Consider the following 27,685-nt stretch of genomic DNA (forward strand, 5'->3'; position numbering starts at 1 on the left):
AAAGACAAATTTGGGATGCACCAAGTTTAGTGGACTTCACATCAAGAATGGTCTGCTTGTATTCAGATTAATTTAATATTTTTTTAATTTTTATTTTTATTTTTAATTAAAGGGATTAATATAGTTTAGGCCATTAATCATAGTCATAGCCATAGCCCTAGCCTATGATGAAAGGAACAATTTCAACACTAAAATGTTGCTTTTCAACCACCCATATCTAATTTAAGATCTAGTCAATTATCAGACCAACCATTAATATCTCTAGATTCACAAGTATAATCACTATAAAATATAATATTTAAAAAAAATATATATGTGTGTTTAAATAAACCGTGGAAATAATATCTGATCTCTTATAAAAATGACATAAAACTTAAAATATGTTTATAAAAAACTATAAAATCAAATCTCCCAGTGGAGACACTGTATATTAAGGGATGTTTGGCACTACTTTGCAACAACAACAAAAATAGTATATATTATATGAGCGTAAATATCTTTTTTTAAAAATAATATGTATATATACAATATATCATTATCGTCTTAAAATTATATAAAAATAAACATCAATTGAAGATAAGAATAAAGCCTTAAAATTTTCATCATTTCATAGCTTCATCAACATATAATATAAATTATGTTAATTTATAAAATTTTGCATACGTTATTATAAGACCTGACGTGATATGGCGAATGCCTTTCTTCTTTCATTTTAATTGTTTTCCTTAAATTCATATGGAGTGAAGGATAAAACTTGATTTGTTCATCTATTTGATCCAAAGGTTAATCAATAGCTACCATTAACTGAGGTGGAAAGGTTATCAACAACTCTTTCAATTTGTCAAAAAGCATAATCCTTAGATGGGGATTTTGCGTGCAACCTTTTGGAAAAAAACAATCTATATATAAATAATTAATTATTAATGGATTCTCACTACATCAAAAATGATCTTTAACGACAATTAATTAACGATAATATATAGCTTAATTATTGTTAAATATGTATTTTTAGCGGTAATTAGCATTTTTTGTAAATGTCCCTAAAGCCTATAGTGACATTGGATGTAACGACAATTAACTAATGCATGTAATGACCTAAGCACTCTTTGTTAATGTGTATATTTATTGCCACTAAAACTAGTTTTGCTATAGTCATATACTTCTCCCAAGACTGTGAATCTATCATTTTATTTATGCGGATCATATAATTGTTTCCGTATAATTTATAGGTCATGAGTTCAAGTGGTGAAAGAAATTATTAATGTTTATATTAGGGTGGTTGTTTACATCACAACCTTTTGGTACAATCCTTCTCTAAACTCTGCTAACGCGTAATATTTTATGTATCGAACTGTCTTTTTTAAGTTAGGTTTGTGTGCAAATTTTTTAGGCGTTTGGCTTTATATTTGAAAATTTGAGTAATATTCATGTTTGAATGTCCTTAAAAGTAAAGTGTTTTTGGATTTCCTTGAGACGTCGTCAACAATGTGCTTTCACGCACTACTTACGGTTGCAACTTTGCGTATACACAACTGCCTATACATTTCATTTATTTATTTAATGTTCGATGGAGAGGATAACTTTTTTAATCAGAGTTTTTGTGTTTGAATTTTGGATATAAAAAAAAACTTTGATATAAAATGATTTCTCTTAATAAAACCCTATGTCACGCGAATTCAGAATATTAAAATCTTACTCCGCGCAAATTCAGAATAATTGATCTCCAATATTGATACCAAACACCAAATTTTTTTTTTAAATAAAAAAGATAGCTAGATAAACTTCAAATTAGGTTTTTTTTTTTTTTTTTTTTTGGTATAAATCGTTTTAATATTGGATAGAAATGCCAACACTTCTTCTCGCCCTTTTAAGTCATTTGGAAAAAAGCCAAATTAGAATATAAGAAAATTTTGGTTCATACGTGGTTTCATATCAATCCAATAAATATACAATATATTTAATTATTTTTACTTAATCATGATAAATTAATACTCCTAAGTATTATTTAACGTAAAAATCGATATAGATATTTTTTGTCCAACAAATAGTCTGTAAGTTTTAAATTTCCTTTAACACAATATGAACGATAGCTTAGTGGCCGAATGCCTTAATGTGTAGCACATTTTTGCGGTTCCGAGTCTCGTTAGAGACTTTTGATTTTTTTCTTGTCAGTATAAATGTCAAGTAATTTTATTCATTGAAAATTTTCATCTACTATTTTTTAAAATTCAAATTTGAGATCTCGTAATACTTTCGGACTTCATTGACTATTAAATCACATTCATGGATTCAACCTTTTTTTTAGTTACTTTCTCATCAAGTTTTTGACTAAAAACATAAAATGCAAAAACACTTTAAATATATGCAAATAGTTCTTTCTAATGCAATTCTTGGGTAAGAAATATTCATTTTATGATGACAAATTAACAATGATAGACATCTCAGGCATCCTATGAAACTTTGGTCTTACATTTTGTTTTCTATTTTATAAAACTTTATTATAATGTCTTGTTACATTAATTATCTTTAAGCATATTATATTTTGGGTCAAAGTAAGCCACCAATAGTTTTCCTTGTTTATCATGATTTTAATTGATTGCACAAACGTCACAAGAAAATAAAAAAAATATTAAATTGTTTTTTTCTTACCACTATCATTTTAGAAGCATATAATAATAATAATTATTATTATTAAAATAGAAAAGATCAGAGCAATAGAACATGGCTATTGCAAGATCTTTAAGTATTAGATTGACAAAGTTAAATAGTCATTATTATATTGTTTGTGGAAGAAAAAGGTGAGCTCATGAAATAAATATTAAATTGGTACCTAAAGTTAGCATCAAATATAAGAAATACATTTTAATTATGTTATACAATTTTCTATTAACTTATACAAATTTAACGTGAAATTCAAATGTCGTATAAATCTATATCTATATATTAGAAAGGAGAGTTTCAACATGTTAGTTTTTAGTCATTAATAAAAAAATTGAGGATATCATGGTCTTTGACATGTTATTGCAAGATTTGCTTGCTTAAGAGGGTTGTCCTCTATGTTTAATTATGTAGACCTCATTACTAACTCCAAAAAAAAAAGTCATCATTTTCATTTAAATTACGAATCATACCCTAAAAGTGAAATGTCATGGAGTATGGTACATTGAGCTTTCCAACTGACACATAACACTTGTGTTGTAATTTTCTTCGTATATTTTTCATTTCCATTTGAATTTGGTGAAATGTAATTACTTATTTGTATAATGTATAAAAATTTTGATTAAAGTGTTTAAATTACTCACTTTACTCTAATTAACTCCACATATTTTTCATTTGAATCTCGTGAAGGATAATTACTTATTCATATCCAAGTGTATTTGAAATGTATAAATTTATTATAATTAAGTAATTTAATGAACTAATATCGTTCTTAGAAAAATGAATCATTTTTCATCAATACGTAAATAGTATACTTTATACGTATAAGTATCGTTTTTAGTATCTGATGGTATAATGTTTTCATTAATATAAATGATTTATCATTTGGCAATCATCCACCATTCATGAATCAAGAATTTATTCAACTTTAAGTATGCACTACTATGCGTATATGATCAGTAACTACTTAGATGTGTTCGGTATGATGAAAATTATTTTTTTAGAAAATGATTTCTAGAACAATAAGTAAGTTTCTTACTTATTTTCTTGTATTTGATCATGCACAAGTAAAAATAATTATTCTAAAATTTTTTGTATATAATTTAGATAAATACTATGAGAGATGAATTAGATGGAGGATAATGTAGTGGTGGTGGGGATGAGGATGGGAAGTTCAAGGGATGAGGTAAAGCTAAGGTGGGTTAACGTTAAATGGGAAAGAACAAAAAACTTATTATCCTAAAGAAAACANTTTTTCTCTCTGCTTTAATTTGTTTGTCTTATTTTTTTATTTTTTTATATATATTTAAAAATTGCGTAAAAAATACTATAAATCATGATAATTGACAACTTAAAATATTATTAAAAAAACACATAAAAAATTCAATTGCTTAAAAAAAATTGATTAAAAATGTATCACATAAAATGGGACAAAAGAAGTAACATGTATTATTTAATTTGAAAACTACGTAAAAAGTATTGTAAATCTCAATAATTAACAATATATTGACTCTTGAAACTCTATTGTGCTACATCTATGGGGACAAGAAAATTAACATATATTATTTCAAAATTACATAAAAAGTACTATAAATTACAATAATTAACAATTTAAAATATTTAAAAATCATATTAAAATTTAATTCTCTCTAAATTTTATCTATATCACATAAAATGAGATAAAAAATAATAGATATTGGGCCCGTGTTAGCACGGGCACTTGTGTCTAGTAACTAATATAAGAATGAAATATATGAAAATTTATATATTATTTTATACCAAATATAAGATGAAATAGGTAATGTGTATGTTAACATGATAATAAGGGCATTTGAAAATAAAAATGCACTTACAATAAATAATCCCTAAATAACAATTTGTGCATAATTCATTTTTTGTATAATAATTTATATTTTATTTTTATATAATAACTTTAATATTATTTATCTATTAAATAAGTTATATATTACAATTCCTTTATAACTAACCTAATAAATTCTTTTTGTTTGGTCAAACTTCTAAATTATGTTTATTGCAAAATGTTTTTGAAAAAAATAATTAAGAGTAGCATTTTATGTTTTGCTAATTAATTTGACAAACATTTTTGTCAATATTAGAACTGTACTTGACTAATATTCCAAAAATGCTTATGAGAAAGAGTCAAGTATTCTTCTTTTGAAAAAACTTTATAGCTTAAAACATTTTAATTTTTTTCCTAATTATTTTGTCAAACAACTCGATTTTCTTTTTGAAGGGGAAAAATGCACTTTTGACTTCCAAATAAATGGCCAAACGTGTTGTAAACAATTAATGATACAAAAAAATTATCACATCTCTCACACAATTAACATTCTTTTTATCTCACAAAAAATTGAATCTAAATTTTACGTTTTTGAGTTCATATTATGAAATAAAATCGACCCTTCATTGTACTAATATCAAGTACTTTTTCTTTAATCGTACTATATACTATATCAAGTACTACTAATTGACCCCTAATCTTGAATTTGCCTTCAAATAGAGAGGTAATATTTTATATAATTTTGACACTGTCACCATCCAAAAGAAAGTATTTGGATAATAACCGACTTTTTAAACTTTATGAGATAACTACAAAGTTAGTACTAATGTAGAAATTAGAATTAGTTACACTAAAACTAATTATTATTTAAAAACTATTTTTATTGATTGTTTGGTGCACAATGTTAAAAACTAATCCCCCAGCTCAATTAAGGTGATACTCATTTCTTTCAAATCAAAAAAATTTTTAAATGACATATTTCCTATTTTAGTACTTTTTCTTTTTTTTTTTTTAATTGGGAAAAGAGTTTGATATAATCATTAACTTTATTATTTAGAGTTGATATATCTTTCGTTATAAAAGTGACTTATATATAGTTATATACCTCTTGTTAGTCGTTATAAAAATGACTTATATATACATCTATTATTATAAATAGCTTACATATACCATTTTTCTCTAACTGAAAAAATATAATTCATGCAAGGATATATTTGATCATTCTCACACATATTGTTTTTGACTTCTTTAATTCAATGATTGATTTAAATTTATTATTTTGGTGGTTAAATTTATTTTTTCACTATTTTTCTTGTAAATTTTATTATAAATGCCCCCAATAAATTTCACAAATACAAAAATTAAATTAAAATATAGCCCAAAAATACTTTTTCATTCCTTATACTTTAAAGCTACTTTTAATTCAGATAATTCAAACATACTCATAATATTTGACCATGAATTTCATAATAAAATATGATCAAACACCTATTTATAAAAATCAACTCCAACACTTGAAAAGTATTTTTCATTACTTATACTTTAAATCTACTTAAGTTCAGATAATCCAAACAAACTCATATATTTGACTTTGTTAAATTAATAATTAAATACTTATACTTATTTTGGCAAATTGCCTTTATAATATCATACCGAATTTAAATCGAAACTCCACCTGGAAAAGCCCACAAGTTCCACCGCCCATACATAAATACCGCAATATTTAACAACATTTTCACACTTTCGAAAATCTTTTCTCTTTTTCCATCCAATTTAATTAATTTGTGATCATCACAAATGTCATGTGTCCCTGTTTCCGCCATTAAAGGATAAAGATACAGTCTGTGTTTCCGCCATTAAAGGGTACAGGTAGATAAACAGGGAGGAAAAACAAACGGAGATTTTTCAGTATTTTTTTTCACTATTAAGTGCTCGCACTTTTTTTATTTTTTTTGGAAAATTCTCAGATTTGGAACAATTTTTGAATTTTGGAAATGAAGTTTTGCAAGAAATATGAGGAGTATATGGAAGGGCAATGCCAGAATAAGAAGTTGCCGCGTGTAGGTTTGAAGAAATTGAAGAAAATTTTGAAGAAATGCCGAAAATGTCATCAATCACGAAGCGTTGTTGGTCTGTCTGCAGATAACAATAATGTTCATGATAGCTCCAGTTGTTCACAGCATCAATGCTCTGGTTTGTTTGATCTGTTGAATTATACTGTGATTGATTAAATTCATGTTGAATTATACTGTGATTGATTAAACTTATGTTGTATTATATTGTGATTGATTAAACTTATGTTGAATTATACTGTGATTGATTAAATTTATGTTGAATTATACTGTGATTGATTAAATTTATGTAAATCTGTGGTTGATTTCGAATGATTTTGTATAGAGTAGCTTAAATTTGGTTAAGAATCACGAGTTCTTAGGTTTAAATCACAGTGGAGTAGCTGATTTCGCCCTAGTTTTGATGGGCAGAGTTATCTTGTACATCTATTTGGTAGAGGGTGGTAGCTATCCTGTGAATTAGTCTGGCAAAGTGGTTAAATTTGGTTAAGAATTACTAGGTCTCGGGTTCAAATCCCAGCATAGACGACAATACTAGAGTTACTGGCAATTTGTGGCGGGTGGGGTGGAAGGTATTCCGTGGAATTAGTGGCGCACAAACTGGAAAAAAGAATAGCTTAAATTTGGTGTAAAAAGAAAAAAGTAAATTAATTTGCCCCTTTTTTGAGATTTTTGATAATACATGCATTAAGACAACTTTAAAACTGGTAAGTTCATAAATTTTTTGTTTGCTTATACATGTTTATATGTTGAGATAAAATTGATTCATCTCTGATGAGTACCTTTGTTGTTTTAGTTTCATCTATTGTTGCATGTTCAAATGATTTTGTATGTGGTAGCTTAAAGTTGGCAACCCAAAAAAAGGGGTAAATGAATTTGCTAGCTTTTCTGTTTTTGATAATAGTTGCAGTAGAACGACATTCAGATTAACTCAATACAGTGTAGCTTGATTTTGGTGAAAAAGAAGCAAAGATATTCCCAAGCTTCTGAAGTTTTTTGACATTTTATGCACCAGAACAATGTTAAAGCTTGTAAAATCTACAATTTTGTCTTTATTTTTGTTAATATATCTCATATCAGTCATCACTACAAGGTTCTAATAAATTTTCCTCTCTTATGTAGTTTGTGATGGAAGTTTTTTTCCATCTCTCCTTAAGGAGATGTCTGAAGTGGTTGGCAGCTTCAATAAACGTGCGCAGAAATTGCTTGAACTGCATCTCTCATCGGGTTTCCGCAAATATCTTATCTTGCTCAAAGAAAAAATTCAAGGAAACCATATTGCTTTAGTTCAAGAAGGAAAAGATCTAGTCACCTATGCTATAATCAACGCAATTGCCGTGCGTAAGATACTTAAGAAATATGACAAGGTATTTCCCTGTGGACAATTAATTCAACATATTAACTGAGTTTTGTTTCCTTTATTAACTACTCCTGTCTATCTGTAGATTCACTATTCTAAGCAAGGCCAGGCATTCAAGTCACAAGCTCAAAGTATGCACGTTGAGATCCTTCAGTCCCCCTGGCTGTCTGAACTTATGGCTTTTCACATCAATTTGAGAGAAAATAAGGCCAAAAACGGGAAGGCTCTTGCACTTTTTGATGGTTGCTTCCTGGTATTCAATGAAGGGAAACCATCCCTCACTTGTGAGCTCTTTGATTCTATCAAGCTTGATATTGATTTGACCTGTTCTATTTGCTTGGTACGTGCTCTCTCTTTTTCCATATCTTGTCTTTAATGTTATCAGCCAAGTATTACTCCCATCACCAGCACCGGGAAAAAAAATCCCTATAAATTGAGTGTCACATTCAAAATTTGTCTTGAACACAATACTGTAGAAGGCTAACTTGATTGTCTGTGTGGTTTAAGACACGTCTCTTTCGCTTTAATAAAGAGAAATTATCTTACTGTTGCTTAACGATTAGAAACCTTTGCATATGAAATCATCAGACTTCAAATTTATTGAATCGAAACCTTTGCATATGCTGTCAATATAGTGTGAAATTCTGTTATTTTGTGTTAGCTGGTTCTTAGCAACAGTGACCAATGGTTCTTCTCTAGTCTGTAATCAATTTATCATTTGTCATCCATTTAGCATGCTGGATATATAAAGTGGAGATTAACAGTGCTGTAAATACATCTGTTTATGCAGGATACCGTGTTTGACCCAGTATCTCTCACTTGTGGTCATATCTTCTGCTATATCTGTGCTTGCAAAGTTGCATCAGTGACCATAGTTGATGGACTGCAAGCGGCAAATCACAAGGAAAAATGCCCTCTCTGCCGAGAGGTTAGCTAAACTTTTGGTATTTAATCAGTGGCTTGAACATTTAGCATAGTTTCATACTTGTGAATAATATGTTAGGAGCACAAGTTTTCTGAGTGATATTTCACGTCAGAGAGGATAAACAAGAACAAGTTACTTAAATCAAACTATTCCTCTGGAATTGTTTCCTCTTTAAATAATATATAGCAGATTTCCCGCCCCAGTCACTGAAACAAGTAAAAGTTAACATGTTTTTTAACTCATGAGGAATACGAAGATGTGCCTGCTTGCAAAGAATACTGTTCTTAAGAAATTTTGGAACATTATTTTAGGGATCGACATAAGTTGGAAAGAAATTAACATTCAATTGTATCTGTTCGGTTATGGTTGATCTCTTTGTTTTCTAGCTTCTCTGCAAAGGCTATTCATCTGCAATTGTGATTTACTTGTGCTAGTATTATATAACCTTCATCTCATATTTTTTTTTTTGTGTGATTCAGGAAGGAGTGTATGAAAGTGCTGTGCATCTGGAAGAGCTTAACATTCTACTGAGTAGAAGGTATTCTTTCTTCCGTAATGTGTTGTCAGATTAGGTCTATCAACTCCAGAGTAGTTTATACATTTTCCGCTCTTGTTGCTTCTGTTAGTTCTAATTCACTTCCACATTTTTTAACAGTTGCCCCGAGTATTGGAAAGAGCGCCTTCAGACCGAGAGAGTAGAGAGACTTCGGCTTGCTAAGGAGCATTGGGAATCTCAGTGTCGGGCATTTATGGGCGTCTGAACGATAATATTAGTCTCATGGTGACTCTAGAATTAAGAGTAGCATTTGTTTCTCCTGCATTTTCATTTATGTTGCTAGGATCCTTCAAAATGTTGTTGTACCCATTTCGGATCCTTCAAAAATATTGCATTTTTAGAGCAATATTTGTGGAGGATCCGAAATGAGTGTGGTTCCCTTTTTGAGGAATTCGAGAAGAACATAGATTTTTTTCTTACATTTCTTTATGGTTCTACTGTTCATGCTCTGAACAAGTGCTAGAATCTGTAAATAACTGCATAATTTTGTCATATTTCGTGTTTTTGAGTTGAAGCACTCCAGCTTGCTGTGCTGGTAGGGTTATTAAGTAACTTAAGCCTTAATTTTATTAGAACATTTGTTGTGGAACTCAAACTCTCCAATTACTCCCTCCCTATCAATTTTTCTAATATTCTTTTCTTCTTTTTTTCGTTTAAAAAAGAATTTCACATTTCTATTCAGTAATAATTTAGCTTTAAAATGTTCAACTTACCATTAATAATATCATAGTCGCATAAATGTTTATGACATATTTTAGAGCTCGGATCTCCATACCTTTTATAAATTCTTCTCTTTATTTTTCCTCTCAATTTCCCTCTTTTCTGCGAGAGCACAACTCTTGCTTGGGGGTGGTGTCGATTTTCGGTAAATTGCTAAATTCCACCAGCAAGGCAGGAAGCGGCCATTGCCCACTTTAATGCTCCTGCTTTGGGCCTTTACTATTTGCTCACTCGTTGATTCTTCAACATCAATCGCTTCTTATTAAGAACTTTTTCACTCTCTGAATATGGAACTTTAATTACGGATGACAAGATTATATTTTCATGATATCCCTTGGTGGTTAAGAACAAATATTGAGCATTTATAACTCCATTTTAAGTTGGAGCAGAGAAGAAATTGTTGAAGATAAGGACTAAGCTAAAGATAAGCATCGAGTTGATCAAGTACAATAGTATTGGCTGTTAAGGAGTTAGAGTCAGACTAGAACTAGGCTTGGTAATTTCAAGAGCAGAGGTGTTACTACTACACTTAGCCTAGTCCAAATCCGACTCCAACTCCTTAACAACCAACATAGTACAACTATGTTGATCAACTCAATCATATTACCTTCACTTGCAAAATGAGCATAGTGCAGCACGGTATAGTTCTGCTTAAAGCCAAAATTTGAAAGATAGGATTTAACCTTTTCGAAATTTCAAGTGACATGATTTTATCTTCAGAAGTTATAGTTGAATTGTTAGATATTTCCTTCTAAACATGTCAAAAAGATTAAAGCAATCATAAAAAAACATGTAGTACAATTTTAAAAGAGTTTTTATTGAATAAAAAAGAAATACTCCACCTCAATAGATATGCCCTTCGTCATGAGCGCACAGCTATAAATAACATAAAAAATCACACTTCAAAAGAATGAACAATTATTGTGCAGTGCAAAGGAACTCATAAAACTTGTAGAGGCTCCTACTTTTTCCAGTTCGTTCTAGACATCGTGCTTATTAAAATAAACAATAAAAAATAATTGTCATTTTAAAAAATTAAGATATACTAATTAACTATTAATTTCCCTCAATAAATGTGGTGAAAAGAGAGTAATGTTATAAATAATACACAGCCACCATCCGATTTCTATCTCATTTTACAATGAAACCACAAGATTCAACCGCAGAAAGGGAAAATAAGCTAAATACTGCATCGGGGGCGCTCACTTCATTTCCGTCACTTCTGTAAATGCAGTCTAACACAAGAACTCTGATGTGCAAAGATTGGCTAACAAAGCACACCAACCGCCAGGTCTTCCATTCAAAACTTATAAATCAAAAAGCGAAGAGAAAAGAAAAAGGAAAGCTACCAGATCAGCCCTGATGAATGAGTGACCCTACCGAGTCTTAGATCTTATAGCTAATATCATATTGTCATGTGAATTTATCCTGGATTGTCTTCAAGTGCCAACAAGTAATGGATTTTTATCCTTGTACATGTGATATCTTTTGCAGAGTTTTTCTAATGTTGCTACAGAATGCTGCATCTTATTAAGTTTTGTGTCCATGAACATGCTCTGCAAAGAGGGGGAAAACAGTCTCCAGTGAGAAAACAACAGACCGAATATATGCTAAATGATTTTATAAATCTCTCATTATTACCTGATAATCATCTCCATACTCCTCCACAAGCCTGCTAATATAAACTCGTTGTATGGTAGTCAGTGGTTGCAGAGGGGCACTTTTTCCATCCCTTCGTTTCTTCCCAAGCGCCGACTTAAGATCTAGATTTCAAGAATCAAAATATCACATATGATAAAACAGAAACACAAGGATCAGACTTGATCGTCTTCACAGCTATATAATATATATATATATATATATATATATATATATAACAGCTATATAATAAATATAATAGGTAATGCTTCACCAACTATATCATTCATCATGCCTGTATGCAGTTGGAAGAGCAAAACGGGAATCCAAACATTATCTTAATTCTGCAAAAGTAATTTGTTATTCATCCTAAAAGACTATTTAAATGGCATTTTAATGTGCAGCCTCTAGCAACCCCTCTCGCTCCCGTTTCTCCATAGATTAACTCCTTACTAACTAAATTGGAAGCTTCTTCTCCATGACGTAAAAGTTGTGCATAGTGCTTTTAGTTTCCAATTGAAGTTCCCACTATCACTTGATACCATTCCAGATACAATGTAAAGGTTCCATAGCAAAGTGACTTCTTTCAAAGAGAGGAGGAAAAAACAACCTAAAGGTATTTTCTTTAGTAGAAGGAAAGCACTCCCCTTCATTATAGTAGTATTTTTCTTTCTGGTGACACAAGTTATGAAGTTGAAGCAAAAAAATACAAAACATATGCTTTCATAATCTAATAAACCCAGCCACTATGGTAACCCACAGCTCAGAAACGCTCCAACGAACTCAACAACCAAGCTAAAGATATTTATCTCAGTACCCAGATAGTATATCTTGTCAGTGCTCTTCATACTCAATAAACAGTCTCAAATCTATGCATTTAATATATCAAACAACATTAGCATTATAGCAATAACCCAGTCTAATCATAATCAAGCTACATCATAGAACTTTTAGCTCAGCACAACTTTTCTGGTGTAAACAAAATTGCAACACCAACCAGCAGGAATTAATGCTTAATTATCGTTAAGCTTACATCTTTCAGAAACAGCCTCTCCACCTCCTCGAGGTACTACTAACTGGTAAGGTTCGTGTACACTCTACCCTCCCCAGACCCCCACATAGTAGGATTACACTAGGTATGTTGTTGTTGTTGTTGTTGTAGTATCGTTACACTTACATTAGATCAGTGTTAAGAGCCTCTAGTTATAGTGAACCCTCAATTTCCCGAAAGACTGAATTTTTAGCAATAATATTAATAAAAAACGGAGCAAAACAGGTATAAAGTCTGAGATTGAGTCGGCACAGTTAATTAAAACAATTGAATTCCTACCGTAAACAGCAACTAAAAGTACTGTAAAACGGACTCACCGTCTTCCTCAACCTCACTGCCAGAATCATCCAAATCCTCAAACGCATCGGCATCATCATCATCATCAGAGGTAGGTGGCAGCTTCTTCGGCGGCGGAACTTGAAGAGAGTCAGTTTCAATCATATGAGAGGTTCGGCAACGAACACCAAGCAAATTAGGGTTCGAAACGACGCCGAATGACTTGTAATTGTCGATTACGCTGCCTTTATCATCCCAATGAGAGTTGACCAGTGACCGGAGCTTCGGTGGAAGAGAAAACGCCGGTTTGAACACATTAGGGTTCTTCTTCGGCAGACCAACTCTCACTTTTGTCCTTGATCTCTTGTACTTTCGCCGTGAACCACCCATCTCTGTGAAAAAGAGGGGCTAGGGTTTAAGGGGATTGTGCTTTGATAAACCCTTTTGATAGTCTGGACAACTCTAATTTATAAAATTTCAGAAGAAATATAAAAGGGAGGGTAATGACCTTTTTTCTGTTTTTTCCCGAGTTTCATACTTTTAACTATCACGTGCGTGAATTTCTTTTTTGAATTAGTATAATTATTTAAATCTATCTGAATGAAGGTGATATTTTCAAGGAAAAAAAAGGAATAACGGATAGTTTGGTGTATTTTGGTAAATAGTTGGTGATAGTTTAGATAGGAGACTCACACACCTGATTGTTCAGGTATGAAACTCAAAAAATCTAAATATTTGAAGTGTGTTTTTTTTTTTTATCATTGACTCTTTTATTTTACACTCGTAAAGATGGCTGAATTGGTGCATTAGGTGGTATCTCATAAGAGGGGTCAAGGATCGATTATTCATGTTAAGGGCTTTTACTCAAATGTAGTATGTTTTAACTTTTAATTGAGCATTGAACTTATAAAGTGTTTTTATATAACACAGATAAGGTAACCATACACAATATACCACCTCCTTTAATTATATATTTTGACCTTAATTGAAACTAAGCTCGACCTACAGGGAGAGGGAGGTCATTCAGAACCCGTTGGCTCCAAAACAGGGGCGGCTCCAGAGGCGCTGCCACAGGCGCCAGCACAGCTATCGTGCTATTGGCTTTTAACTAAATTGCAACTTTCTAGCTCTTAGCTTGACTACCTCTACCGAGAAGCTCTCTCTCGCTTTAGTCCAACCAATTCACGATGAAAAGAAGTCCTCACATCCTAAGTACACTAAGAGGGTAAAGACGAAGCAGTTGCCCATTAGCTGGATCAACGCCACCTTCGAATGGAAAGGACAAGGAGTTGTTGAGGTTTACGCCTTATTGAGACTAATGAGTATAATAATAAAAAATAGCATACTTTATGATCAATTTATTTACGTAACGGACGCTAAAAACACACATAAAAATTTCTCCAAAATTTGAACGCTTATAACCTGTTTTTCAACTCACTTTTCACTTTTGAAGTTATATTTAGATACATTCAAACCAAAACATTATTTCAAATATTCTTCGCAAAAGTATAACCACACACAACTCCATCTTCAACTCTAACAGTTTGCGGATTGGAAGAGGAAAAATCAGCCTACATAAAATAACCTAGTTGTTTTTTATTAATGGAAACAGCAACTACAATAGTTTTAATGTCAATATTGTTACAACTCAACAAAATATACTAAATAGAATAGTAGGAGATGATACTATTTGGGAATCTAATGTAAATATTTGGATAGGTATTTTGCAAACTACAGCAAAACACCAAGAAAAGCCAAAATGGTGTGTGGTTAGAGCTCAGATGATCTGTTGGCATATTCTTGAACCAAAGCCCCAAAAAGTGAAGGCCTTTCCAGCAAATGAGATGGTTTGTCAAACTCTTTTGCTATTCCTGCATGAAAATAAGATGTTTGGGGTTAAGAAAGAGTTTAAGTTCTATACACAGACAACGCCGAAAAAATAAAAGACAGATAACCGACTATAGTAGGTTAAATTACATCAAGGGATCGTTTGATAGCTTGTTAAGAGTAATGTAGGTATTAACAATGCAGAGATTAGTTATGAGGGAATTTATGTATTATTTTATGCAAATATTAGTTATGTTGGTTTGTATATTGCAAACCAAACACCGTATTAATTTTATGTATGAATAACTTACTTCCTAACCAGCCATCAAACATGCTATTACGTATGTAGGATTTAATACCTGCATAACTCGCTCCAAACTAGCTACCAAACGGCCCCCCAAGGGTGTGTGTGCGTAGTTTTCTTATTTTCTAGTGTTTGGTAAGTAAGTAAAATATGGTGGAATGAAGATAGTGCGGGGAAGGGAGGTCGGGGATTGGGGCGTGAAGGAGATTATCAGCGTAAAATGCTACTTATGGGAAAAAAGATCTAGGCAGTGTACCATAAGCCTCTAGTTTGATGTTGTATGAAACTCACAAAATTAGGCAAAGGAAAAGCTCAAACCAAATAGGCCAAGAACTTACTGACTATGCTATATTTGAAATGTTCATCACATAGAGATAAAATAATCATTTACCAGATCCAAAATACGGTACAAAGTAAGAGGAGAGAAGTCCGAACCTGCATCTACAACAAGAACTCTATCACAGTCCATGACTGTTGGTATTCTGTGGGCAATGCTGATTATAGTACAGGCGTTGAAGTCCTCGCGGATGATTTTCTGAATCACAGCATCTGTCTGTGAATCAACAGAGGCGGTTGCCTCGTCCATAAATAGAAGTCTGCTGCGTTTTAGCATCACTCTTCCTAAGCAAAGAAGCTGCCTCTGCCCGACACTCCAGTTATCTCCATTATCAACAACTATAATTTCCCAATAACAGTATTCACTTATCAGTATACATATATTCAATGAGCATCAAAGTTGGTTGCATAATTCAGCAGAGAATCACAACGATGACATAGAGGAGGAAAAGTTACCTGGTGAGTCAAGCTTTTCGGGTTTTGAAGACACCACATCTTTCAGTTGGCAGCGATCGAGGCTCTACAATGAACAAGATTTCATGTTAGAGGAATTCCTCGAAGATAACAAAACAATGTATGGGAGTATTTGCTTTTTTGTCATTAACAACTAGTATGTTGCTCCTACAGAATTATAATCCAAAATCTCAGCAGTCTAGACATGCTTTGGCTAATTTTACGTTATCATTTGAGGTAGTTCGTAAACTATTTCGTTCAGCAAGTTAAATTACCTTCCAAATTTCATCATCTGAATATTGTCCAATGGGGTCAATGTTGCTTCTCACAGTTCCTTCAAAAAGAACTGGTTCTTGGGGAATGATTCCGAAGCGAGATCTAAGATCATGAAGCCCGAGCCTGGATATGTCAATGCCGTCAATGACTATTCTTCCAGCTGCAGGCTCCACCAAACGGAAGAAAACTTGAATTAGTGTTGATTTTCCACCTCCGGTACGACCAACAACACCGATCTTCTCTCCCCCTCTAATGTTGAGAGTAATTCCTTTAAGCACTAGAGGAGTGTTTGGACGATATCTAACCTGTTCACCAGTAGAATAAACAATACAGATATTCAATGTAACATATTTGAAAGTTAAGAATAGTGTAGGCTAGTGAATATCAGTTGGAATTATTACCTGTAAGTCTTCAAGCTCAACGTTGCCATGGCTCGGCCAATCTGAAGGTGGGACAAAATCCTTTTTTCGCCACTCAGCTTCTGATGGTATGCATGAGAACTGTTTTAATCTTTCAACAGAAACCATTTTGTTTTCCACAAAGCAACTCACAAAGACGGACCAGAATAGCACACTGTTAAGGGACAAACCATATGATAACGATAAGCCAACATTCTCTGCAAAAAGAAAAAGAAGAATATTAGTTTACTTCAGCTCCAGGTAAAACACGGAGATAAGTACAACGAAAAACCGACGGAAAGAATAGACGAAGCTAGAATCATGTTGGTCCACTGGCCTTCCTTGTCCAAATTAGAAGTTTCTTGTACTCTTGGTTGGTAATTTTTGACTTTTTGTAGTACAGATGAAGGCATGACTAAATGTTTGTCCATTTGTATGGAATATCCTGATCGCTAAGATAGAAAAACATACTATGACCACTATATTCAGTCTCACCATAGAATTAGTTAAAGGTACATCACTTGGATTTATCTACTATATTTCATTCAGCAACTCCGCGTTCTCTTAATGTATATGCATTACTTCACACAAGAAGGAAAAGATCTCTAGATATAGTTGTTCAAGACAAGTGATTCCCATAGATTGGGTAACAGTGAACTTTTTCTATATTTATAGGTGAGGTGAAGGAGGTACGTATAACTTTTGCTGACAAAATCTGATTGTCAATTAGGATATGATACAAAAAAAAATGAAATGCCCGGAGGTAGAAGTAAGATTTTGACTTGAAACAAGTAGATAGCAAGCAAATTATTCATAGAAAGACTATGCTGAACGTGTATTCTCTTTACTCATACTCATTTCCTTTTTCGGTAGAGGAGGTAAATCTAAATAGAAAAGGATTATCAAAACTAGCATTCCTGGAAATCCATGAATGACCATTGGACGGGTGTCATACCTGGCTTGATGATGCTGCTAGGTAAGACAATCATGAACATTGCAGAAACACAGAGAAGCAAGCTTCCAAGCAGTTCTAGTCGGAAGCCCAACCACTCATTGGATCCATTGTTGTGGAAATCCATTCGCAGATTGGCGTTCACTCGGTTAACGTTTTCTTGACTAAACATATCCTGCTTCCTAAAGCAACGTATAGTCATAACACCTGAGATGCTTTCAGAGAAATGATGAATAACAGGTGCTTTTGTAATTGAGTCGAGCCGAGTCAATTCACGAGATGTTGCAAGATAATATCCCTGTAAACCAGAAATGAATTTACTGTTATTTCGACTATAGTCTATCTGCCCAAAGCTTTTTCTTGTGAATAAAAAGTTGAAAATTATAGTCCAACCAATGTAGATGTGAGCTTAGTATCTAGTCGTCAAGAAACAGCACACACGCCTCACATCTTTTGATCAAAGTTGCAAATAATAATAAAAATTACTACTGAAATACATAGCTAACCACATTTGAAATAAAAAGTTTTAGCTGGACAGAACAAATAAAGTAGTTTCCCTTTTAATCAACATTACCTTTCAGGCAAAATGCTCAGGAACTGATTGCCTTTAGAAGAAGGTTAAGAAATGGATTTGGATTTGAGTTCAAACAAGAAAAAAGACGAGACTCTGTGTGTGAGAGAGAGAGAGAGAAAGGGAATGCTCGTACCCGGTACCAGACATTTAGCCAACCTAGAGGAATCAAAAGTAGTGTGGTTGGCCAAGAATATTGGCATGTGATGATGACGATACCAAGCAGGGTGACAAACATGGCCAAAGTGAGATTCATAAAAAACGGGAGGAATACATCAATGTTGGTCTGATCATTAGATGCCTGCAGAAATAACCAAAACATCTCAACATCAGTAAATAAATTTCTATATAAAAATATGACATCAGTAAAACATGCACTGGATACTTGTCTTCATTTGATCATCTAAGCAACAACCTTTGAAAATTACATGCAAATGCACAAACTCGTTTTCAGAAAGTTACCCGACTCAGAATTCTTCCAGAAGGTGTTGTGTCAAAAAAAGACATAGGAGCGTGCAGTATGCTGTGAAGAATCTTCCCGAAAAATATTTGGGCAGTCTTAAGCCCCATGAGTGTCACAAAATACATCCTTGCCACTATCAACAAAGAAGAAACAAGTGCAATAATACCATATATCTCAATGAACAAAGAAGGATTGAAGGACATGGCACGATCTGCTGAAGTTTCATATGCCAGCCAATAATCACTTGCCATTAGAGAACCTTGCCACAAGAAAGAAAACAACAAAACTAGCACCACACCCCACCATCCAAAAGCTTCAGTAATATATTGCTTGTACACCCCAAGACTAACTTTTCCAGTTTCTCTTTCTTCTTCCTTTATAAGTTTTGAGTTACCCCTATCAGCTGTAGACTGCTGAGAGTTATCCTCTCCATTTTCTTCCCCGTGTTTAGATAATCCGCGAGAAGATTTCGATACTTCGAGGGAAGCGGTGCTCTCATTGTTGGTTTCCACATCAACAAGTTCTAAAGAGGTCTCATGTGCAGCTACTAGTGCTTTAAATTCCATGCCAGCTTCTAGTATCTCATTATACTTTCCAGATTGCACAATCATCCCATCTCGCATGACCTTCAAGAAAAAAAAGTAGTTCACAAAGTTCAAGTTTTATAAAAATCAAACATACACTACTCTTGACACTTGGTTCCGAAGAGGTTTAGGAAGATGGGAACCACACTCCAAAACTTACAAGGATCAGGTCAACATTATGCAAGAAGTCCACTTGGTGTGTGACAAGCAAAATGGTTTTATCTTTAAGAATTCCCCTCACACATTCCTGCAAAAGAGCATGAAATTTTCAGATAGACATTATAAGAGAAAACAAGTTGGAGTTTCGAAATGTGATGGTTGAAAATACATAGACACCAAGTCAAAGAATCAAAGTATTGCCTCCTTCGATACATATTAAAGAGTAACATAGAAGGAGACTGTATTCATTGGTCCCTAAAATAATGTGGATAGTAAGTAGCAAGAGTTCATGGATCAAGCCTGCCAAACTTAAAAATAGCCTTTTCGGTTGTACTTTTGGGGTTTATAGCTTGCCACTTTCACATCTTCCTCCTAGGAAAATGAGGTGTGTTTACAGAGGAAACTAGTCATCCAATAGCCATAAATAGCAGGGTTCTGTTGTTTTCCTCTGGTAGTCCATATAATTAGCAGAAGGGAACAGTGTCATTTCCATTTTAAGTTAAATTGCCAATAGGTATGACGTTGAAGAGTTCTAACCTTGAAGATTTCAGAGCCAGTGTGCGCATCAACTGCACTGAAGACATCATCAAGTAAATAAATATCACAGTCCTGATAAACAGCTCTTGCAAGTTGAATTCGCTGCTTCTGGCCACCACTGAGATTGATGCCACGCTCTCCTATTTCAGTCTGATCTCCAAACTCCATCATTTCCAAGTCCTTCTCCAAGCAACAGACCCGGATTACCTCCTTGTACCTGTCTTTGTTCATTGGCATACCAAACAGGATATTTTCTTCTATCGTGCCATTCTGAATCCATGATGTTTGTGCAACATAGGCAGTTGAACCACAAACTGTGACCTGTCAAACAAGGGTTCGCAAAAGCAAGTTAGCAGATGATTAGATATTCACGCATTTATTCTCTTATCATATCACTCAATAATTTAAGAAATAGGAGAATTAGTTCTTGTAGATTAAGTATGAATCTCCCGCGTAGTTTCAGTGAGGCAGCAGAGTGGAAAAACAGAGGACAACACAAACTAATTGATCAGCATTGGCTGTGCTTGCATTCAAGATTGTTAATCCAGAAGATAGACAACCAAGCAAAAAATGTAAAATATGAAGTGGAAAGTAACAAATCAGCAAATGCGACATAAATGATAATATTTGGTTCTTAGATCTTGCTTTAGGTGTTCACATTACATGTTTGAAGTTCATTAGAAGCAAGGACTATTATGCTTTGGTGCAAAAGGAGTGAAGCACATTAGTCTGACGCTGATTGGCCAGTAACAGTCCTGACTCAGTGGAGATCAAACGATACACCAATGAGAACGCATCAGTGAACCTATAAGAAAAAATATATTTTGATAGGTACTAGTTTGATTGTAATTGTTCTTCATAAAAGACTTCCACTCTACACATTTGTCTACATTATCTTTTAATAACACAATAGAGGCTATGCAGATTATCAACAAGAAGCAAAAGGTAATTGGTAACCTGTTTACATTTGTATAAATCAATCACACAGAAGAATAAGCTACGAGGATAAGATCCATACCTGACCCGATAACTTGTGCATCTCACCAAGTACTGATGCAAGAAGGGAGGACTTCCCCGACCCAACTGTCCCTACTACAGCTGCAAGGTCTCCCTTTCTGATCTCAAAATTTATGTCTTTCAGAGCTTCTTCACTGTTATCATCATCCCAACCAAAAGTTCCATCTTTCACCTTCATAGCAATTGTACTCCCACAACCTTCCAGTCTTTCCACTGCTTTATCCACTAACTCCTTACTGATCATATATTTGTCCAATCTTTCAAGAGATATCATTGCTTGTGAAAGTGAGATCATGGATTGAGGGAAGGCCCTGATTGGTTCTTGCAACATCTTGAAGAGAGCAGTTGCAGTGAACACTGTCCCTGCATCAAGTGGAATTCCCAACAAAATTGCACTTCCAAAAGTGAGTGTAGCCACTAGAAGAGGCGCGCTCCACAAGACGACAATATTACCCGCTATTGAGTACAAGAAATTGGACAACCATCTGTACTCTGATTCACGGAAGGATTGAATTCTCTCGTTAAAATGTTCTTCCCATGCCTGGAACTTTATAACACGCATATAATTAAGCATCTCATTTGTTGCCTTCATTCTGGAATCACGATTCTTCATGATGTTACTTTGAAACCTGTTGTTTCTTTTAGTTCCAAACACCACAAATGCCATGACTGCTGCAAGTCCCACTAGTGTTACAACAGTTGAAGCACCGAGGCTGGTATAAAGGATGGCTAAAGCCACAGAAACTTGCAGTGGCATGAGCCAAATGGAATGTAATTGTAGCATCATGTCAGACAGCTGCTGAGCATCCACAGCCATATAATTTACAATCTGTCCAACACCATGAGCCTGCCGAGCTGAGCATGACAACCTTAAGCCCTTCCTATACAAAGAAGTGACAAGTGTGGATCGAATGAGCATTCCAAGCTTCTGGCAGTTAAAGTTGAACTGATGAGAGGTCAGAACTTCCACAAATTTGGCTATTAAGAGAGTTCCTATGAGGTAGTATCCTTCATAAGGAGATGTCCGCTTTCCTGCTGTATAATCGACAAACCTATTTATGAGTGTTGGCCCTACATACATCACACAGACCCTAATTACTGCAAGGGTGGCAGTAAATGCAACTTCCTTCCAGAAGCAACGCAGCAATGTTGTTCGAACAGGATGCTTCGAGTTCTCTTCAGGTTCAGGCCAATTCCTTTCGAAAAGTAGAGACATTTTTTCTGCTCTATGATGTGGCGAAAGCGAAGGAACTTCATCAATCTTGAGAGGTGACTTGTAACCTTTCTGCAGTAAAGGGTTCATCCAAAGCCAAAAAGTTTTTGATAATAGAGAGGCTGAAGCAAAACCAGTAACACTGGATTTATCCACAAGTGATTCATCATACCCATTGGTTTCATCCTCTATGTGAGTTTCAGAATCACTAATTACCGCAACTCCGGTCGAGCCTTTAATGGCAACAATGAAAAGAACAACAGAAATAGGAAATGCAACTAATGAACTTATATCATCCATTCTTAAATTAGGATCAATTTCCTTAAATGAGACAAACCTTGTAACCCCACAACCAAAGAACAAACTCATAACTACAAAGTTTACAATCCAGAACACACGCAGGGACATTGGATGTGAAACAGCTCGAAATCTTTTCTCATGAGCTATTAGTATAGTTATCACAACATGTGTAATTGCTTGAAACAACCAATATACTCCATCTATGATCTTCCAAGGCGACCGGTTACTTCCCCCAAGAACCAAAATGCATAAAACTATAGAACATATAGCTAAAATAGCTGACAAAATCAAAGACAACTTGAACCAAAGATTGGTTCTTACAGAAACCCTGCTGTGTGCAATGAGAGGCTTGTCAATGCCAGAGTCATTAGGATGGTCATTAAACCTCCACTTTGAGTACAACTTCTGTACTGCAAACACCATGAAAATAAGCAAAAGCAACAGATCAATGGAAGATAACATAGTCCTCTGAGGACATGGAGAGAGGAAAATGAATCTTAGCCATTCAACCACTCCTGAATCAGATTCTAGTGTGGATGCAGAACAAGAGAGTGATGTTAACCAAGACATATTTTTTCCAATATCCATCTTAAACCATACAAGATTCATCCTTTATGTTTCTATATTCACTGAATCTCCATTCCCTGACTTCCTGCACACAAACACCCAAAAAAAAATGATTCTTTATTCATCAAGAAAACATATTAGCCCTCCATAACAAAAGAGAAAAAGGGTGGAAAAGAACCATAGTAACAAAAAAAGATTAAGAACTAAAAAGATCAGAAATCCACAGGAAAAGTGTGAAATGAAGGAGAAAGAGACCACTCATAGACCATAGTAACCAAAGAGAATTATCAGCTGCTAGGTTGAAGCATTGTACAACAAAAGATTCATGTAGAGAAAATATAAACACAAAAAAGGAACCAACTTTAGCAAAAGTTAACAGCAATATGACAACAGCTCTCTTTGGCATAAAGTTCATACCTTTTTCTAAATTTTATAGTCATATCATAAAGGCAAAATCAAATAATCCAATCTCATCATCACAAAAAAAAAAAAAAAACTCAATAATTTGTCATGCATAAAGATAGATGCTTTTTGGGTTTCAAGCAAAAAAAATTTTAAAAAAATAATCTTTATGAATGAAACTCACCAGCACAGAAAGCCAAAGAGGGTAAATATTTCAATAACAAGAAACAGCTAGTTCATTTGGTTTATTTGGTTCAATATCGACAGAAGTCTATTTCTTGTAGCTTCTAATTTTCCACTCCCAATGTTATCAAAAGTCATTATACTATATAGTTTATTTTAACAAGTCATCGACAAAGACAATGTAGTCTGTTAAATACGAAGTACAATTCTTTTTCTCATCAAAGTTATTGTATTAATTTTCAATAGTTTTTTTTTCTCATTTGATGTCTAGTATTTATATTAGAGCTTTAATTAAATTTGAATTCGCCTAAAAAAGTCATATTGGGAGTAAAAGAAACTTGAACTCAAAACCACTTGATTCAAAAGTTATTAAAGTTATAAAGTGGATATTTATATATCCTTTTTATAACAAAAATATATCAACTTTAAATACCGAGAAATATATTCTGGCTTTTCCTTTAAAAATATCGTAATTTTGAAATTCAACTTTTATATTTTTATTTTTATGATAGAATCTCATGATTATAAAACTGTTCAGACTTCAGACATTTAAAAAGCATTAACATTTTTTGAGAACCACAATTAATCCTGAAAGATGCGAAATGATTTAAACGAGAGTGACATGCAATTTAATAAGTACTTTGAAATTTGGGGGACGAGTTAGGTGTGATCGAATTCAATAATTTTTTTATAAAATTTTATATTTGTACTAGAAAATTAAATAAATATATATGTATATTAATTTATAAAATCCTAATAAAATTGATTGACGATTCAATGATAAGGAAGAAACTATAAAAATATTTTTCACACTAATATTGTAGTCGAAGAGACTTCAACATATACTATTTATATAAAAAAAAAATTATCATATATAAATAACATAATTTTTTATCGTATGATATTCAAATAAACCCAAGCCCATAATAACTTTACGTCTTTACCTATTTGAGGTTGTCACATAAATAAGAGAGAATTACGTTTAAAATATAAGCACTATTCACTTTCAACTTTCAACTTTAAGATGATAACGATATATCTAAATAAGTTTACATAATTAAAAAAATAACTATAATTTTTTTATTTTACATGAATTTTTTTTAAAAAAATGTGGATTTGATTGATGAATAAAAAAGGTAGCAATTTCTTGGGAAGAAATCCATGAGGCAGTGGAATAAAAGAGGTGGAGATGTTTTAATCATCCAGAAGAAGAAGCAGAGACATATCTTGTTGTTTGTCGTTTTAAAATCGTCATTATTAAAATATTAAAATATATATATACTATATACTTTTCGCCGTTTAATATACTTTTAACTTTATCATCTAGAAAAATCTGAAAATTTATTCATTTAATAGACTGAATAAAAAAATATAAAATTAATATTTTAATTTCAAAGATATCACATAGGTGACTTAAAAATTATCTCACTCATATTTTTGTCTCTCTAAATTTGATATTGAAGTCTGTGTCGGAACAAAACCAATATATGTTACTCCATTCATTTTGTCTAAATTTATGTGATAGAAATGAAATTTCAAATGTTGATTTGATTTTATGATTGATTTCTTGCAATATGAGATTGAATGTCATAACTCTTATTTGTATTTTACTTTTTATTGGTGCTGTTGGGAAATCTGCACAGATAGGATCGCATACTTGGTCACCTGATGCTATGGAGGGTCCCACTTGTAAATATTTTAAATTATTAATTATTGTAATTTATAGTATTATTTACATAAGTTTCAAATAATATATGTTTATTCTTATATCATAATTTATGTGGCACCGATAGAATTTTGAGAGTCAACTAAAATTTTCGTGTCTTTTAAATATTTTAACTTGTTAACTATTATGAATTATAGTACTTTTTACGTTATTTTCAAATAAGATATGTTACTCTTCNTAAAAGAGGTGGAGAAGTTTTAATCATCCAGAAGAAGAAGCAGAGACACATCTTGTTGTTTGTCGTTTATTTAAAATCGTCATTATTTATAATATTAAAAAATATATATATACTTTTCGCCGTTTAATATACTTTTAACTTTATCGTCTAGAAAAATCTGAAAATTTATTTAATAGACTGAATAAAAAAAATATAAAATTAATATTTTAATTTCAAAGATATCACATAGGTGACTTAAAAATTATCTCACTCATATTTTTGTCTCTCTAAATTTGATGTTGAAGTCTGTGACGGAACAAAACCAATATATGTTATTCCGTTCATTTTGTCTAAAATTATGTAATAGAAATGAAATTTCGAATGTTGATTTGATTTATGATTTGTAAATATTTTAAATTATTAATTATTGTAATTTATAGTTTTTTTACATAAATTTTAGATAATATATGTTTATTTTTATATCATAATTTATGTGGCACTGATAGAATTTCGAGAGTCAACTAAAATTTTTGTGTCTTTTAAATATTTTAACTTGTTAACTATTATGAATTATAATATTTTTTACGTTATTTTCAAATAATATGTGTTACTCTCCCTATCTCAATTTATGTGTTGATAGAATTTCGAGAGTCAATCGAATTTTTTGAGTGTCTTATAAACTTTTAAGTTGTTAATTAATGTGATTTATAGTACTTTTTAGTTATTTCAAATAATATGTGTTACTTTCTCTGTCCTACTTTATATAACACAAGTAGAATTTTGTGATATATAGTAAAAAAAAAATAGCGTAATTTTCAAATATATAATAGATTGGAAAAAAATATAAACAAATTAAAACGGAAAAAATATAAAACTTCTAGCTGTATTTTTTTAAATGACCAAACTGTCCCTTTCACAAAGCAGGCATGTTGATTGTTGATAACCATAAAATCATTTTTGTATTCAATTTATAAATAATAATAAAGAGATCGATTAATTTCCTACTCTATATACTATATCCCTTAAATTTCACTGTATTTTTATTTTCCATATTTTGATAACCTTAATAAAAAAAATCAACTTTTGCCACTATTTGTCATGGTCACCATAAGAAAAAAATCAAAATATTTCTTATTTTTAGAAAATTAACTTTCTTTATTTATTTTATTATTATTTGATCGTAATAAATATGAAGAAAGATTAATAATATTAAATAAATTATTATTTCAGTTCATATTTTCTCAAGGATAGAAGCTTCCATTTTTGTCAAAATGTTTTTTTTTTTAAAAATTGTTATTTAGTGGATAGGAAATGTTTGTACGTAAAATAAAAAATGGTCCATATTTATTGTATATTTATTGTGGAAAAGTACGACCCGTTTATATGCCATTTTTGTGGCATAAACCATAGTATATATCGACAAATTTGTCCGCTAATTATTAAACTGACCGAACAGTTCCTCTCCACTCATTTTTTTCTCCACTCCTTTTTGGTTTGTCTACTATAGTATTTATTTTTTATTTTTTCACTCAGTATTCGATATCAGAAAGTCCTATATTGAGATGATTTTGTATTATGGAAGATTTGAACTTGATATTTCTAATTAAAGATAAAGGAGCATTTACTACTTTATCACAATCATTGTTGATTTGTCTACTAGTTATTATCACGTGTTTTCTAAAAAAAAATAATACGCATTCATAATTTGGTTTAGAATTAATTTAAATCATAAATTAAAATTAATTGATATTTTCTTAACTTTGATTTAGTTTTGATTTTGATATAAAAATTGAATCGAAGAGAATGAACAAATTGTATGTATGATTTTTATGAACAATATATTATAAAAAAATCATCTTTTTTTAAAAAAAATTGGTGTGAAATTCATGGAATTTAATTATATTTTTTCATTTCATGAGAATTACCGAGTCTTTTTTTACCATAAAGACGATAAAGTTTGAGAAATCTTTAGCTTTATGTGGTATTCTAACAAGACAAATATAATAGGTATATAAGAAATATAACATAAAGAGTGTAGTTACTTTGAAATCCAACCTAGGTATTTACATCTACAATGATATTGAATAATTTTGTCACTCGACCATATATACTCTTTAACGAAATATTTTTCATCCTTTTTATTTATACTCCTTAATTGCAATTTTGCACTTCAACTATGTTGATGACGTCTCTCGATTTTCAT

At 32.2% G+C, this 27,685-nt stretch overlaps 3 protein-coding genes across 3 annotated transcripts; 1 reads left to right on the forward strand and 2 right to left on the reverse strand.

Moving 5' to 3' along the window:
• Nucleotides 1-6,148: 6,148 nt before the first annotated feature.
• Nucleotides 6,149-9,924, forward strand: LOC125871778 (probable E3 ubiquitin-protein ligase BAH1-like 1). The gene is made up of 7 exons (XM_049552448.1): nt 6,149-6,328; nt 6,427-6,652; nt 7,654-7,898; nt 7,977-8,231; nt 8,682-8,819; nt 9,296-9,354; nt 9,472-9,924. The coding sequence occupies exons 2-7, from the start codon at nt 6,454-6,456 to the stop codon at nt 9,575-9,577; spliced, it is 1,002 nt and encodes a 333-aa protein (XP_049408405.1). The 5' UTR covers nt 6,149-6,328; nt 6,427-6,453; the 3' UTR covers nt 9,578-9,924.
• A 1,249-nt stretch (nt 9,925-11,173) lies between these two features.
• Nucleotides 11,174-13,521, reverse strand: LOC125871743 (uncharacterized). The gene is made up of 3 exons (XM_049552402.1): nt 13,099-13,521; nt 11,734-11,855; nt 11,174-11,648 (listed from the first exon to the last, which is right to left on the reverse strand). Exons 1-3 carry the CDS (start codon nt 13,445-13,447, stop codon nt 11,532-11,534), a joined length of 588 nt encoding a protein of 195 aa, XP_049408359.1. The 5' UTR covers nt 13,448-13,521; the 3' UTR covers nt 11,174-11,531.
• A 1,108-nt stretch (nt 13,522-14,629) lies between these two features.
• Nucleotides 14,630-23,732, reverse strand: LOC125871763 (ABC transporter C family member 4). The gene is made up of 12 exons (XM_049552426.1): nt 23,601-23,732; nt 20,936-23,099; nt 19,918-20,238; nt 19,382-19,468; nt 18,637-19,263; nt 18,311-18,475; nt 17,607-17,901; nt 16,655-16,869; nt 16,253-16,558; nt 15,981-16,044; nt 15,624-15,863; nt 14,630-14,928 (listed from the first exon to the last, which is right to left on the reverse strand). The coding sequence occupies exons 2-12, from the start codon at nt 23,054-23,056 to the stop codon at nt 14,828-14,830; spliced, it is 4,542 nt and encodes a 1,513-aa protein (XP_049408383.1). The 5' UTR covers nt 23,057-23,099; nt 23,601-23,732; the 3' UTR covers nt 14,630-14,827.
• Nucleotides 23,733-27,685: the final 3,953 nt, after the last annotated feature.

Source organism: Solanum stenotomum, chromosome 7, assembly GCF_019186545.1.
Source record: "Solanum stenotomum isolate F172 chromosome 7, ASM1918654v1, whole genome shotgun sequence".
NCBI classification, from domain to species: domain Eukaryota; kingdom Viridiplantae; phylum Streptophyta; class Magnoliopsida; order Solanales; family Solanaceae; genus Solanum; species Solanum stenotomum.